Source organism: Pristiophorus japonicus, chromosome 14 (genome assembly GCF_044704955.1).
Source record: "Pristiophorus japonicus isolate sPriJap1 chromosome 14, sPriJap1.hap1, whole genome shotgun sequence".
Taxonomy (NCBI): Eukaryota; Metazoa; Chordata; class Chondrichthyes; family Pristiophoridae; genus Pristiophorus; species Pristiophorus japonicus.
Window position 1 is genome coordinate 168,059,816 of NC_091990.1, and position 15,105 is coordinate 168,074,920.

General features: G+C 48.6%; 1 protein-coding gene across 1 annotated transcript in view; it reads right to left on the minus strand.

The window, feature by feature from the left end:
* Nucleotides 1-11,210, minus strand: part of LOC139279654 (acyl-CoA 6-desaturase-like) — a 109,934-nt gene extending 98,724 nt beyond the window's left edge. The window contains exons 1-2 of the mRNA XM_070898761.1: nt 11,084-11,210; nt 10,461-10,540 (exon numbers count right to left, since the gene is read on the minus strand). Of these exons, the coding sequence (XP_070754862.1) occupies nt 10,461-10,540; nt 11,084-11,210 (207 nt within the window). The remainder of the gene's footprint in view (nt 1-10,460; nt 10,541-11,083) is intronic.
* Nucleotides 11,211-15,105: the final 3,895 nt, after the last annotated feature.

The following is a 15,105-nucleotide window of genomic DNA, read 5'->3' on the forward strand; positions in this document are numbered from 1 at the left end:
ACTGCTTGGAAGGAGCTGGCTGGACAAAATCCGCTGGAACTGGGATGACATCCGAGCGCTATCACATGTCAATGAGGCCTCATGTACCCAGGTTCTTAACAAATTTCCTTCCCTTTTTGAGCCAGGCATTGGAAACTTTTCCAGGGCGAAGGTGCGGATCCACTTGGTCCTAGAGGCATGACCCATTCACCACAAGGCGCGAGCGGTACCTCACATGATGAGGGAGAGAGTGGAAATCGAGCTGGACAGGCTGCAACGCGAGGCCATCGTCTCCCCAGTGGAATTCAGCGTGTGGGCCAGCCCGATTGTTCCAGTACTCAAAAGTGATGGCACGGTCAGGATTTGCGGCGATTATAAAGTAACTATTAATCGTTTCTCGCTACAGGACCAATACCCGCTACCTAAGGCAGACGACCTATTTGCGACGCTGGCAGGAGGCAAGACGTTCACCAAGCTCAACCTGATTTCGGCCTACATGACGCAGGAGCTGAAGGAGTCTTCGAAGAGCCTCACCTGCATCAACATGCACAATGTACAACAGATGCCCGTTTGGAATTCGGTTGGCTGCAGCGATCTTCCAGAGAAACATGGAGAGCCTACTCAAGTCTGTACCACGCACGGTGGTTTTTTAGGACGACATATTGGTCACGGGTCGGGACACCACCGAGCACCTACAAAACCTGGAGGAGGTCCTCCAGCAACTGGATCGCGTAGGGCTGCGGCTGAAGAGGTCGAAATGCATCTCCATGGCAACAGAAGTAGAGTTTTTGGGGAGAAAGATCGTGGCCGACGGCATTCAGCCCACAGACGTCAAGACAGAGGCTATCAGGAAAGCGCCCAGGCCACAGAACGTCACGGAGCTGCGGTCGTTCCTGGGACTCCTCAACTATTTTGGTAACTTCCTACCGGGGTTAAGCACCCTCTTAGAGCCCCTACATGTGTTATTGCGTGAAGGTGAGAACTGGGTATGGGGAAAAAAACCAAGTAATTGCTTTTGAGAAAGCCAGAAACATTTTATGCTCCAACAAGCTGCTTGTATTGTATAACCCGTGTAAAAGACTTGTGTTAGCATGTGATGCGTCGTCGTACGGGGTTGGGATTGTATTACAACAAGCTAACGTTGCGGGGAAGTTGCAACCTGTTGCCTATGCCTCCAGGAGCTTGTCTAAGGCCGAGAGGGCCTACAGCATGATTGAGAAAGAGGCATTAGCGTGTGTGTTCGGGGTAAAGAAAATGCTTCAGTACCTATTTGGCCTCAAATTTGGCCTCGAAACCGATCACAAGCCCTTCATTTCCCTGTTCGCTGAAAACAAGGGGATAAATACTAATGCCTCAGTCCGCATACAAAGGTGGGCACTCGCGCTATCAGGGTAGAATTATACCATCCGCCACAGGCCAGGCACTGAGAACTGTGCGGATGCTCTCAGTCGGCTACCATTGCCCATCATGGGGGTGGAAATGGCGCAGCCTGCAAACTTGTTGATGGTCATGGAAGTGTTTGAAAATGATAAATCACCTGTCACGGCCCGCCAGATTAGGACTTGGACCAGACAAGATCCTCTGCTGTCCCTAAAAAACTGTGTACTGCATGGGAGCTGGGCTAGCATCTCCGTTGAAATGCAAGAGCTAATCAAGCCGTTCCAGCGGCAAAAGGATGAGCTGCCCATTCAGGCAGGCTGCCTGTTGTGGGGTAACAGCGTAGTGCTACCCAAAAAGGGCAGGGAGACGTTCATCTTGGATCTCCACAGCACATACCCAGGTATAGTAATGATGAAAGCGATAGCCAGATCCCACGTGTGGTGGCCCGGTATCGACTCTGACTTCGAGTCCTGTGTGTGAATGCAACATGTGTGCTCAGTTGAGCAACGCGCCCAGAGAGGCACCACTAAGTTTGTGGTCCTGGCCCTCCATACCATGGTCGAGGATCCATGTCAACTGTGTGGGCCCGTTTCTCGGTAAAATGTTTCTGGTGGTGGTGGATGCTTTTTCAAAATGGATTGAATGTGAAATAATGTCGGGAAGCACCGCCACCACCACCATTGAAAGACTGAGGTCCATATTTGCTACCCATGGCCTGCCTGACATACTGGTCAGTGACAGCGGGCCATGTTTCACCAGTGCCGAATTTAAAGAATTCATGACCCGCAATGGGATCAAACACGTCACCTCGGCCCTGTTTAAACCAGCCTTTAATGGGCAGGCAGAGCGGGCAGTACAAACAATCAAACAGAGCCTTAAACGAGTCACAGAAGGCTCACTCCAAACCCGCCTGTCCCGAGTACTGCTCAGCTACCGCACGAGACCCCACTCGCTCACAGAAGGAACAGCGACATATTTCCAAGTCGGGAAGGTGTGTGACTTGGAGGGGAACTTGGAGGTGGTGGTGTTCTCAGGCGCCCGCTGCCCTTGTCCTTTTAGGTGGCAGAGGTCGCGGGTTTGGGAGGTGCTGCCGAAGAAGCCTTGGCGAGTTGCTGCAGTGCATCTTGTAGATGGTACACACTGCAGCCACGGTGCTCCGTTGGTGGAGGGAAAGAATGTTTAAGGTGGTGGATGGGGCGCCAATCAAGCGGGCTGCTTTATTCTGGATGGTGTCGAGCTTCTTGAATGTTGGAGCTGCGCTCATCCAGGTAAGTGGAGAGTATTCCATCACACTCCTGACTTGTGCCTTGTAGATGGTGGAAAGGCTTTGGGGAGTCAGAGGGTGAGACACTCGCCGCAGAATACCCAGCCTCTGGCCTGCTCTTGTTGCCACAGTATTTATGTGGTTGGTCCAGTTAAGTTTCTGATCAATGGTGACCCCCAGGATATTGATGGTGGGGGATTTGCCGATGGTATTGCCATTAAATGTCAAGGAGAGGTGGTTTGACTCTTGGTTGTTAGAGATGGTCATTGCCTGGCACTTGTGTGGCACGAATGTTACTTGCCACTTATCAGCCCAAGCCTGAATGTCGTCCAGGTCTTGCTGCATGCGGGCACGGACTGCTTCATTATCTGAGGAGTTGCGAATGGAACTGAACACTGTGCAATCACCAGCGAACATCCCCACTTCTGACCTTATGATGGAGGGAAGGTCATTGATGAAACAGCTGAAGATGGTTGGGCCTAGGCCACTGTACTGAGGAACTCCTGCAGTGATATCCTGGGGCTGAGATGATTGACCTCCAACAATCACAACCATCTTCCTTTGTGCCAGATATGACTCCAGCCGGTGGAGAATTTTCCCCTGATTCCCATTGATTTCAGTTATACTCGGGCTCCTTGATGTCACACTCGGTCAAATACTGCCTTGATGTCAAGGGCAGTCACTCTCACCTCAACTCTGGAATTCAGCTCTTTTGTCCATGTTTGGACCAAGGCTGTGATGAGGCCTGGAGAAGAGTGGTCATCCATGTATTGCTGACAGCACATATTTCACGCTTCTATGACATCTGTTCCTACACCATCTTTTAGCACACTTAAAAGCATTACATAATTTAATACACATAATATGTATGAATTTTGTATTCTAATTGAATTTCCAGTTTATCAACTAATCTCTTGCGGATGGAATGTGATTTTATCATTCCACAAGCATGTGCAGTGGAATCAGATTTTAAAGCCACATTCATTAAAAACTGCACAAATCAACAATTTAAGTCCATATTATGAATGGAGATGTGAAGCTTTAACAACCATTGACTAAAATTTCATATAAATTGTAGATGGCCCAAAATATTGATCTGCATCAAGCTGATGACTGATGAAATTCAATGTCATGATGAAAGGGTGGTGGAACACAAGATATTTCAGAGTATGCTTAATATATATCATCTACCTCATGGTTTCTCCATTACACTCCAGATTTCATCTGCTACACAAACAATACCAAAAAAGCCAGTAACGATACCAGATGCTTCTAACTTGGATCGAAATTTAAGCATTTTACAATTTGTACATTTTTCTTCAAGCTATTAAATTCGAATTAGCTTAAAGTGCTACTTACTTAACAATCAGAAATTATGGTCTTAAAGGGACCCAGCATTACCAGACAACATTGTGCATAATGTAACACTCCCGTTCTTATAAAATAACGTTTCCTTCAACTTACCATGAGCAACATCAGAGGAGATCTACTACAATTATTTAAAAGGCCAATGTTCTCCCCTCCCCAATCATCTCTAACAATTTAAACTTGCAAATACATAGTTTTTTCAACCAGTTTGTAACAAATAGGGATAAGCAACATGTGTTTGTCTGTCTCGCCTGTATCAATTATCTGATTAGGTGGTTCGATTCAGTTATGTAGCTTTTGGTATGGGGTCCAAACTCTGCTATTAGGTGAATGTTAAATTCCCCCACAAAGAAAAAGCCTAATTCTCTGGGGTCTCCTGCTCTTCCTTCCTCTGCCCACCTTCTGTCGTTGTAACCCAGCTGCCAAAGCAAAAACTCGACTCACTTGAGGCTCATTAGCGGGCCCTTATATCAATATGCCATGTGCCATTTCTGTGTCGTGCTGATATTCGATGCATGAAACAGCTGATTATCTTTCTCAAGTGCACCTCTGAAGTTTCAGTTTAAATGCTATTTTCTTTCTTGGACAGCAACACCATGGATTGGTCTCGGTTCCACTCAGCAAGGGAGAAAGAGAGATACATCAGTGGTCCCTCTCAATTGTTATAGAGATGGCGGAAGTTATAGCAGATGCATTCGTTATAATCTACCAAAATTCTCTGGACTCTGAGGAGGTACCATCGGATTGGAGAGCAGCTAATGTAACGCCTCTGTTTAAAAAAGGGGGCAGACAAAAGGCAGGTAACTATAGGTCGGTTAGTTTAACATCTGTAGTGGGGAAAATGCTTGAAACTATCATTAAGGAAGAAATAGCGGGACATCTAGATAGGAATAGTGCAATCAAGCAGATGCAGCATGGATTCATGAAGGGAAAATCATGTTTAACTAATTTACTGGAATTCTTTGAGGATATAACGAGCATGGTGGATAGAGGTGTACCGATGGATGTGGTGTACTTAGAGTTTCAAAAGGCATTCGATAAGGTGCCACACAAAAGGTTACTGCAGAAGATAAAGGTTCGCGGAGTCAGTGGAAATGTATTAGCATGGATAGAGAATTGGCTGGCTAACAGAAAGCAGAGAGTCGGGATAAATGGGTCCTTTTCGGGTTGGAAATTGGTGGTTAGTGGTGTGCCACAGGGACCACAACTGTTTACAATATACATAGATGACCTGGAAGAGGGGACGGAGTGTAGTGTAACAAAATCTGCAGATGACACAAAGATTAGTGGGAAAGCGGGTTGTGTAGAGGACACAGAGAGGCTGCAAAGAGATTTAGATAGGTTAAGCGAATGGGCTAAGGTTTGGCAGATGGAATACAATGTCGGAAAGTGTGAGGTCATCCATCTTGGGGAAAAAAACAGTGAAAGGGAATATTATTTGAATGGGGAGAAATTACAACATGCTGCGGTGCAGAGAACCTGGGGTCCTTGTGCATGAATCCCAAAAAGTTAGTTTGCAGATGCAACAGGTAATCAGGAAGCGAATGGAATGTTGGCCTTCATTGCGAGAGGGATGGAGTACAAAAGCAGGGAGGTCCTTCTGCAACTGTATAGGGTATTGGTGAGACTGCACCTGGAGTACTGCGTGCAGTTTTGGTCACCTTACTTAAGGAAGAATATACTAGCTTTGGAGGGAGTATAGAGACGATTCACTAGGCTGATTCCGGAAATGAGGGGGTTACCTTATGATGATAGATTGAGTAGACTGGGTCTTTACTCGTTGGAGTTCAGAAGGATGAGGGGGTGATCTTATAGAAATATTTAAAATAATGAAAGGGATAGACAAGATAGAGGCAGAGAGGTTGATTCCAATGGTCGGGGAGACTAGAACTAGGAGGCACAGCCTCAAAATACGGGGGAGCCAATTTAAAACCGAGTTGAGAAGGAATTTCTTCTCCCAGAGGGTTGTGAATCTGTGGAATTCTCTGCCCAAGGAAGCAGTTGAGGCTAGCTCATTGAATGTACTCAAGTCACAGATAGATAGATTTTTAACCAATCAGGGAATTAAGAGTTACGGGGAGCGGGCGGGTAAGTGGAGCTGAGTCCACGGCCAGATCAGCCATGATCTTGTTGAGTGGCGGAGCAGGCTCGAGGGGCTAGATGGCCTACTCCTGTTCCTAATTCTTATGTTCTTATGAGCAAACTATCGGGTTGCTTAAAATGCAGTTCAGGTGCCTGGACAAATCTGGAGGGGCCCTTCAGAATGCACCAGCGAGGGTCTCTAGAATAGTCATGGTCTGCTGCGCCCTGCACAGCACAACACCGCACAGCAGCGAGGGCTAGCGCTCGATCAGGACGATGGCGCGGAGCATCATCGGAGGAGGAGCAGCATCACCGTGACGTTGGGAGCGACGATGAGGAAGACCTGGAGGAGCCAGTGGGTCCAAGAAGACCAGTACGTGACAACGTTGCTGCCCGTAATGCCAGGGATGCTCTCATACAGCCAGGTTCAACCAGCTTTGTGGAGGTCAAACATTTGGCTGCCACAGGCACCCGCATGTTGGCATGGCCCCACGGCAACAACATAAACCAAAGAAACAATCACTCATCCCTTGTTTTCATCCTCACCGTCATTGCTGGATGCCAATTGAGCCCTAACTGTCCACTCTGCCACTTTCCTTCCATCAAACACATTTACCTACGACTGCAAAGTGTGATATGTAAATTATTTAATAACATTTGTGCATATAGTCCAAACATCACAGTGATCAAGAGTGACTTCCCTTAAGAGTGTGTGGGATCTTTCTTTTCCGGGTGCTTCTACGTGGTGCCACCCCTGTGGCTTCAGCAGAGGTCAAGACGGCCTCCTCACCTCCCTGCTGCACCTGCTTAGCCACCTTTGGCGGTTGTCCTCTGGGTTTGGGAGCCTGTGAGGGCTCTGCCAGAGTCTGTTCTTCCTTCCACTGTGCAAGGGCAGACTCGGCCGTCAATGTTCGGGGAGGCATCTGGGGCTCTGACCGAGGGGTTGGCAAGGGGGTGGAAATTGGAGTGCTGGAGAGGAGCCCCCACTTCCATGCCCCCTCCCACCATCACCCTTCTCATAGGCCACCCACACTTCCCTGCTAACAAGGAGCTGGAGAGCAACTTGCTGCACTTCAGTGGGGCCACGAGGGCCCATGTCTACACTGACATCCAATGTGGCTGGAGAAATACCACCAACGATGTCTCCGCAAGATCCTTCAAATCCCCTGGGAGGACAGACACACCAACGTTAGTGTCCTCGACCAGGCCAACATCCCCAGCATTGAAGCACTGACCACACTTGCTCAGCTCCGCTGGGCAGGCCACATTGTTCGCATGCCAGACACGAGACTCCCAAAGCAAGCGCTCTACTCGGAACTCCTTCACGGCAAACGAGCCAAAGGTGGGCAGAAGAAACGTTACAAGGACACACCCAAAGCCTCCCTGATAAAGTGCAACATCCCCACCGACACCTGGGAGACCCTGGCCAAAGACCACCCTAAGTGGAGGAAGTGCATCCGGGAGGGCGCTGAGCACCTCGAGTCTCGTCGCAGTGAGCATGCAGAAACCAAGCGCAGGCAGCGGAAAGAGCATGCGGCAAACCAGTCCCACCCACCCTGTTCCACCTGTGACAGGGACTGTGGTTCTCGTATTGGACTGTTCAGCCTCCTAGGGACTCATGTTTAGAGTGGAATCCAGTCTTCCTCGATTCCGAGGGACTGCCTAGGATGATGATGAAGATGATGATGTGGTGATGGACCAATCGAAGTATGCGTATCTGCACTGGTGCTGCGTTGCGCTGTTTGAGGTGATGCTGTGCCCTCAGAGGCCGAAGGCTTCTCTGAGGAGTCTGCAAGGATGGCGGGCATGGAAATGGAAATATTACTGTGGTAAAGTGGAGAGCTCGCTCATGTCAGGAGGGCCTGTGTGGTGTAGCATTTTCACTGGGGTGAACAGATATCACAACATACTTAAAATAACATTTAAACAAATCGGTTTATCAGAAGAATGTTGCATCAAGCTCCCGTGATGATTCATTGTGTAAATCCTCCATGGAATGTAGGACTAAACCATACAGAGCACAAGCTCCCAGGGTCAATTCCACGTTGACAATGAGTTGGCTGATCTGTGCCCCGGCTGGGGAAGGTGGAAATCAGCCAGGGTTCCAACTCCTGACCAATATGTAGCACCACCTGCTGGAGAGCCCATTCAGTTTGACGTTGGGTAAAACATGAGCTGTAATGTCCCCCACAATCGAATAGCCCGCTGACACTCATCGTCCAGGCACACGTGAAGCGTGACCACTTGACATGCAGCGTTGGAACTGTGCCTCGGCATTTAGTAATTCATATGTAGACCTCGCGAGAGATTAATTCTTGGCGGCACACAGCCTCAGAAGGTGGTGTTCCTTCAAGAACGATGACCCACGTTCAACTGACTGATAGTAACTTCGGATCTGTGACCTCAAGTAACCTTGGCCTTTTGCCAAGAAACTGGTGATTTCTTCTGTATCTTAAAATCCAGATGTTTTATAAAGTGCAAGGCAATCTGCATCGAAAAGACGTTCCGGGTAAAGACTATCATTTTGCAATTATGAAAGGAATACCCATGAATATCCCCAAACTCAAATATGCAAGGATGAATTGGCGGGTCACAAAAGTACAGCAGCAACACACAGAGAATACATCCCTCAATCACTGGAATGCATTTGTGCTTTGCATGGATGCAGCATCTCTAATAATACCAGCGGGCAATTGTTATATTTGATTGATAGAAACATAGAAAATAGGTGCAGTAGGCCATTCGGCCCTTCAAGCCTGCACCGCCATTCAATGAGTTCATGGCTGAACATGCAACTTCAGTAACCCATTCCTGCTTTCTCGCCATACCCCTTGATCCCCCTAGTAGTAAGGACTTCATCTAACTCCTTTTTGAATATATTTAGTGAATTGGCCTCAACTACTTTCTGTGGTAGAGAATTCCACAGGTTCACCACTCTCTGGGTGAAGAAGTTTCTCCTCATCTCGGTCCTAAATGGCTTACCTCTTATCCTTCGACTGTGACCCCTGGTTCTGGACTTCCCCAACATTGGGAACATTCTTCCTGCATCTAACCTGTCTAAACCCATCAGAATTTTAAATGTTTCTATGAGGTCCCCTCTCATTCTTCTGAACTCCAGTGAATACAAGCCCAGTTGATCCAGTCTTTCTTGATAGGTCAGTCCCGCCATCCCGGGAATCAGTCTGGTGAACCTTCGCTGCACTCCCTCAATAGCAAGAATGTCCTTCCTCAAGTTAGGAGACCAAAACTGTACTCCAGGTGTGGCCTCACCAAGGCCCTGTACAACTGTAGCAACACCTCCCTGCCCCTGTACTCAAATCCTCTCACTATGAAGGCCAACATGCCATTTGCTTTCTTAACCGCCTGCTGTACCTGCATGCCAACCTTCAATGACTGATGTACCATGACACCCAGGTCTCGTTGCACCTCCCCTTTTCCTAATCTGTCACCATTCAGATAATAGTCTGTCTCTCTGTTTTTATCACCAAAGTGCATAACCTCACATTTATCCACATTATACTTCATCTGCCTTGCATTTGCCCACTCACCTAACCTATCCAAGTCACTCTGCAGCCTCATAGCATCCTCCTCACAGCTCACACTGCCACCAAACTTAGTGTCATCAGCAAATTTGGAGATACTACATTTAATCCCCTCGTCTAAATCATTAATGTACAGTGTAAACAGCTGGGGCCCCAGCAAAGAACCTTGCGGTACCCCACTAGTCACTGCCTGCCATTCTGAAAAGTGCCCATTTACTCCTACTCTTTGCTTCCTGTCTGACAACCAGTTCTCAATCGACGTCAGCACACTACCCCCAATCCCATGTGTTTTAACTTTGCACATTAATCTCTTGTGTGGGACCTTGTCGAAAGCCTTCTGAAAGTCCAAATATACCACATCAACTGGTTCTCCCTTGTCCACTCTACTGGAAACATCCTCAAAAAATTCCAGAAGATTTGTCAAGCATGATTTCCCTTTCACAAATCCATGCTGACTTGGACCTATCATGTCACCTCTTTCCAAATGCGCTGCTATGACATCCTTAATAATTGATTCCATCATTTTACCCACTACCGATGTCAGGCTGACCGGTCTATAATTCCCTGTTTTCTCTCTCCCTCCTTTTTTAAAAAGTGGGGTTACATTGGCTACCCTCCACTCCATAGGAACTGATCCAGAGTCTATGGAATGTTGGAAAATGACTGTCAATGCATCCGCTATTTCCAAGGCCACCTCCTTAAGTACTCTGGGATGCAGTCCATCAGGCCCTGGGGATTTATCGGCCTTCAATCCCATCAATTTCCCGACTAATAAGGATTTCCCTCAGTTCCTCCTCCTTACTAGACCTTCTGAACCCTTTTATATCCGGAAGGGATCTCCTTACTGTCACATCCTCTCCGGCGTAGTGACTGATAACCCGCAGCCCTCCTGGGTGCTTTAGGGCCCAGTTAGTGATGTTATATATCGTGCACCATCGGAGCAGGCCGGGGAGCGGAAGGAGCAGCGTGGTGGCGACATACCACTCCAGGGAGCAGCACGTGCTGGAGCAGGAGAGCAACGGCAGTGAAGAGGGACCTCACCAAGATCCAGGTCGGTGATTGGAGCGTGGGCAGGTACAGCAGGAGCGGCGAGGCCGGGGCGAAGGAGCGGCGAGAGAATGTAGAGGGTCGTGATTGGGGCCCAGGAGAGGCGTGAGTTTGGGGCCCAGAAGAGCCGAGGGCCCAGGGGCAGCACGGGCCAGCCCACACTGCGATATGTGTGCGCACTAGGTCCGTGCAGCAGAGCTGGTCTGGCAGTCGTCCTGGTTAATCCTTGCCACTGGACCAAGACCTCGCTCTGTCAAGCCCGTGTGGTGGCTGGTGTGCAACGGCCACCACACGTTAAAAAAATCCACATACAGGCATCTTCCACCCTTCAGGATGTAGTTCGGGATCCGCAATATTAGGTCCTTCATTGAAACACCTCTGAACTTTTTGATGTGGAAGCAAGTCATCCTCAATTATGATACTTTCTCATCAATCACAAGCCACTTGTCCGTCTTGCTTTTGTTCTTCTGAATCTCTTCCCAAGTGTAAAGCGCTAATCTTTTCTCACATCCTCCCTCCTGTTCTCCTTTCTCTCCTCCTTTTCCCATTCTGTCCTTTCTCTCTCTCTTTCACCTTTTTCTCTCTTGCTCTCCCTCTACCTGCCCTCTTTGTTTTAGTAGTTCATCTTATATTTCCAGCCTGCCCAGCAACATCCTGCAAGAATTAACCATTGATAGCGCTTATTTCCAACACCTGATCTCTGATTCGTCACCTTGAGGGCAACACCTGATTTCTGATTGATTCCCTTGGAGGACATGACACACCCAGCACTTTGCGTGGAATGTGTAATTAGATCCTGCCTGTCTCAATAAACAATTTGCAAAGTATCATTCTGATTGCCAGGCTCCAAACAGAAGAGCTCACATGGAACCGACAGAGTTCACCCTCACAGATTAAGACATTCTCCCACCCTCAAAAAAGTTCCCGCCCACCCCCAACAAGTTCCTAACCTTCCTCACACACCCCAGTTTCAGACTTTTTCCCTCCCCCAAGTTCCCGACCTCCTCCCCCAAGTTCCCGACCACCTCCCCCAAGTTCCCGACCTCCTCCCCCAAGTTCCTGACCTTCTCACACTACCCAAGATACGCCCCTCTCTCGCTCCTCCTTCGATCCTCTCTATGTCTCTCCGATCCCCTCTATCTATCTCTCCTCCTGCCCTCTCTCCCTCTCCAAATCCCACTCTCCCCCTCCAAATCCCACTCTCTCCCCCCACCCCCCTTTCCCCCGGGTCAATGACGGAACCTGTGGCATTCTTATGGAGCTGAGGAAAGCGTGGCCCAGCACAGGCCGCAACTGTAGGGTAATGTGTGTATGTGCGGCCTCGGTAAACAGCACACGTCCGCAGAAGGGGACCGGGTTCGCGCACACAGCTCCGGGATACCGCGCACATCTGCAGAAGGCTGCAACAATGTTCGTGTAGATAATCCTCATCAACATCATAGGCAGTCCCTCAGAATCGAGGGAGACTTGCTTCCACTCTTCACATGAGTTCTTAGGTGGCTGAACAGTCCAATACGAAAACCACAATCCCTGTCACAGGGGACAGGTATTCGTTGAGGGAAAGGTTGGGTGAGACTGGTTTGCCGCACGCTCCTTCCGCTGCCTGCACTTGGTTTCTGCATGCTCTCGGCGATGAGACTCGAGGTGCTCAGCGCCCTCCCAGACGCACTTCCTCCACTTAGGGTGGTCTTTGGCCAGGGACTCCCAGGTGTCGGTTGGGATGTTGCACTTTATCAGGGAGGCTTTGAGGATGTCCTTGTAACATTCCTGCTGCCACTTTTGGCTCGTTTGTCATGAAGGAGTTCCGAGTAGAGCGCTTGCTTTGAGAGTCTCATGTCTGGCATGCGAACAATGTGGCCTGCCCAGCGGAGCTGATCAAGTGTGGTCAGTGCTTCAATGCTGGGGATGTTGGCCTGGCCGAGGACGCTAATGTTGGTGCGCCTGTCCTCCCAGGGGATTTGCAGGATCTTGCGGAGACATCATTGGTGGTATTTCTCCAGCGACTTGAGGTGTCTGCTGTACATGGTCCATGTTTCTGAGCCATACAGGAGGGCTGGTATTATTACAGCCCTGTAGACCATGAGTTTGGTGACAGTTTTGAGGGCCTGGTCTTCAAACACTCTTTTCCTCAGATGGCCAAAGGCTGCACTGGCGCACTGGAGGCAGTGTTGGATCTCATCGTCAATGCCTGCTCTTGTTGATAAGAGGCTCCTGAAGTATGGGAAATGGTCCACGTTGTCCAGGGCTGCGCCACGGATCTAGATGGCTGGGGGGCAGTGCTGTGCGGCGAGGACAGGCTGGTGGACGGTCTTTATCTTACAGATGTTTAGCGTAAGGCTTTATGCTTTCATACGCCTCAGTAAATAAGCCTCAGTAAGCCTCTGTAGATAATCACAGCGCAACTGAATAGCCCGGTGACACCCATCATCTCGACACACATGAAGAATGGACACTTGACAAGCACCATTGCAACTGGGTCTCAGTAAAAAGTCGGCATTTTCAGGATGGGGCGAGAATTGGAGAAAATGAGGAAAAAAAGTCATTGTTATTTGCAACCGATTCTGAATGAGTATAGATTATTCGCAACACCCCATTCCAGGGTATTATGTTAATATATTGTAGCACTAATTTGAATTGCAGTCCAATTAAGTCGTATTCACCAGGCTCACAGCATTAGTGACCGAATAAGTGAAGTTCTGTTTTTATTAAATGGGATTCCACGATTTTTAGCCGTGTTTTGGAGATTGCTTTCATTTATAAAACCGCCCACTGATTTATGGTGACTGAATAAATCAACATTTATCACATGGTAGTACTGGATTTTCCAAGACTGCTAGGGTATTTTGGGAATTTTAATCCACGAATACATCCACTTTTTTTGTGAAAACCACAATTAGTGGTTTTGGTAATTATGCTTAATCGTCATTTTTTTTTAAACTCTCGTCTCCCCATGGGTGACTCAGAAGAATTGTGCTTCTCTAATTTTCACCAGTAGCCCCAGCAACTTAGCAATTCGTATGTAGACCTCGCCTAGAGATTTATTCTAGGCGGCTCACAGCCTCAGAGGTGGTGTTCCTTCAAGAATTACCCAGATTGAACTGACCAATAGGAACTTCGGATCTCTGACCTCAAGTAACCTTGGCCGTCTGCCAAGAAACTGGTGTTTCTTCTGTACCTTAAAATCAAGATTTTCTTTAAAAAGTGCAAGGCAATCTGCGCCGAAATGATATTCTGGGAAAAGACGGCAATTATGAAAGGAATATCCCCAAACTCATTGTTGCAACGATGGATTGACGGGTCACTAAAGAACCGCAACAACACGCACAGATCGCATCCGTCGATCACTGAAATACAGTCTTACTTTACATGCATGCAGTATCTCTCCAATAATACAAGCGGACAATCGTTATATTAGATTTAATGATTTTTAAAACCGCAGCCTCACTGTCACATCCTCTCCGGCACAGTGACGGATAACTCACAGCCCTACAGTGAGTGATGTTATATACTTTCCTATCAATCACAAGCCACTTGTTCATTTTGCTTCCTAATCTCCTCCCAAGTGTAAAGGGCTAATCTTTTCTTGCCTCCTGTCCCCATTCTGTCCTTTCTCTCTCTCTCTCTCTCTCCCCTTCACATTCATTCTTTCTCTTCCTCTACCCTCTTTGCTTTAGCAGTTCATCGTGTGTTCCCATCCTGCCCAGCAACATCCGAGAAGAATTAACCATTGGTCGCATGTATTTCCAACACCAGATCTCTGGGGTTTTTTTGTTTTTTTGGTCCAGATCTCTGGGGGTTGGTCTCCTTGAAGGCAACACCTGGTTTCTGACTGGTCCCCTTGGAGGACAAGACACACCCAGCACTTTCTCTGGAATGTGCAATTAGATCCTGCCTGCCTAAGTGATCAATTAGTTTGCAAAGTGTTAAGACCTCACGGGTTAAGACCTCTCCCTCCCCCAACAAGTTCCTAACCTTCCACCAACCACCCGAGTTTCTGACCCTTTCCCTCCCCCACCCCAAGTTCCTGACCATCCCGGTTCTTGACCTTCCTCCCTCCCCCCCCAGTCAGTTCTTGACCCTTTCTCTCTCTGCCCCCCCCCCCCCCGGCTCTTGACTCTTCTCCCCAGTTCTTGACCCTTCCTCTCTCCCCTTCCCCCCATTACTTGACCCTTCCTCTCTCCCCTTCCCCCCCATTACTTGACCCTTCTTCCCCCCCCCCAGTGCTTGACCCTTCCTCCCCCTCCCCCCGGCTCTTGACCCTTCTCCACTCCCCCCCCCCCACTCCTTGACCCTTCTTCTCTCCCCTTCCTCCCCAGTCCTTGACCCTTCTCCCCAGTTCTTGACCCTTCTTCTCTCCCCTTCCCCCCAGTCCTTGACCCTTCTCCCCAGTTCTTGACCCTTCTTCTCTCCCCTTCCCCCCCAGTCCTTGACCCTTCCTCCCCT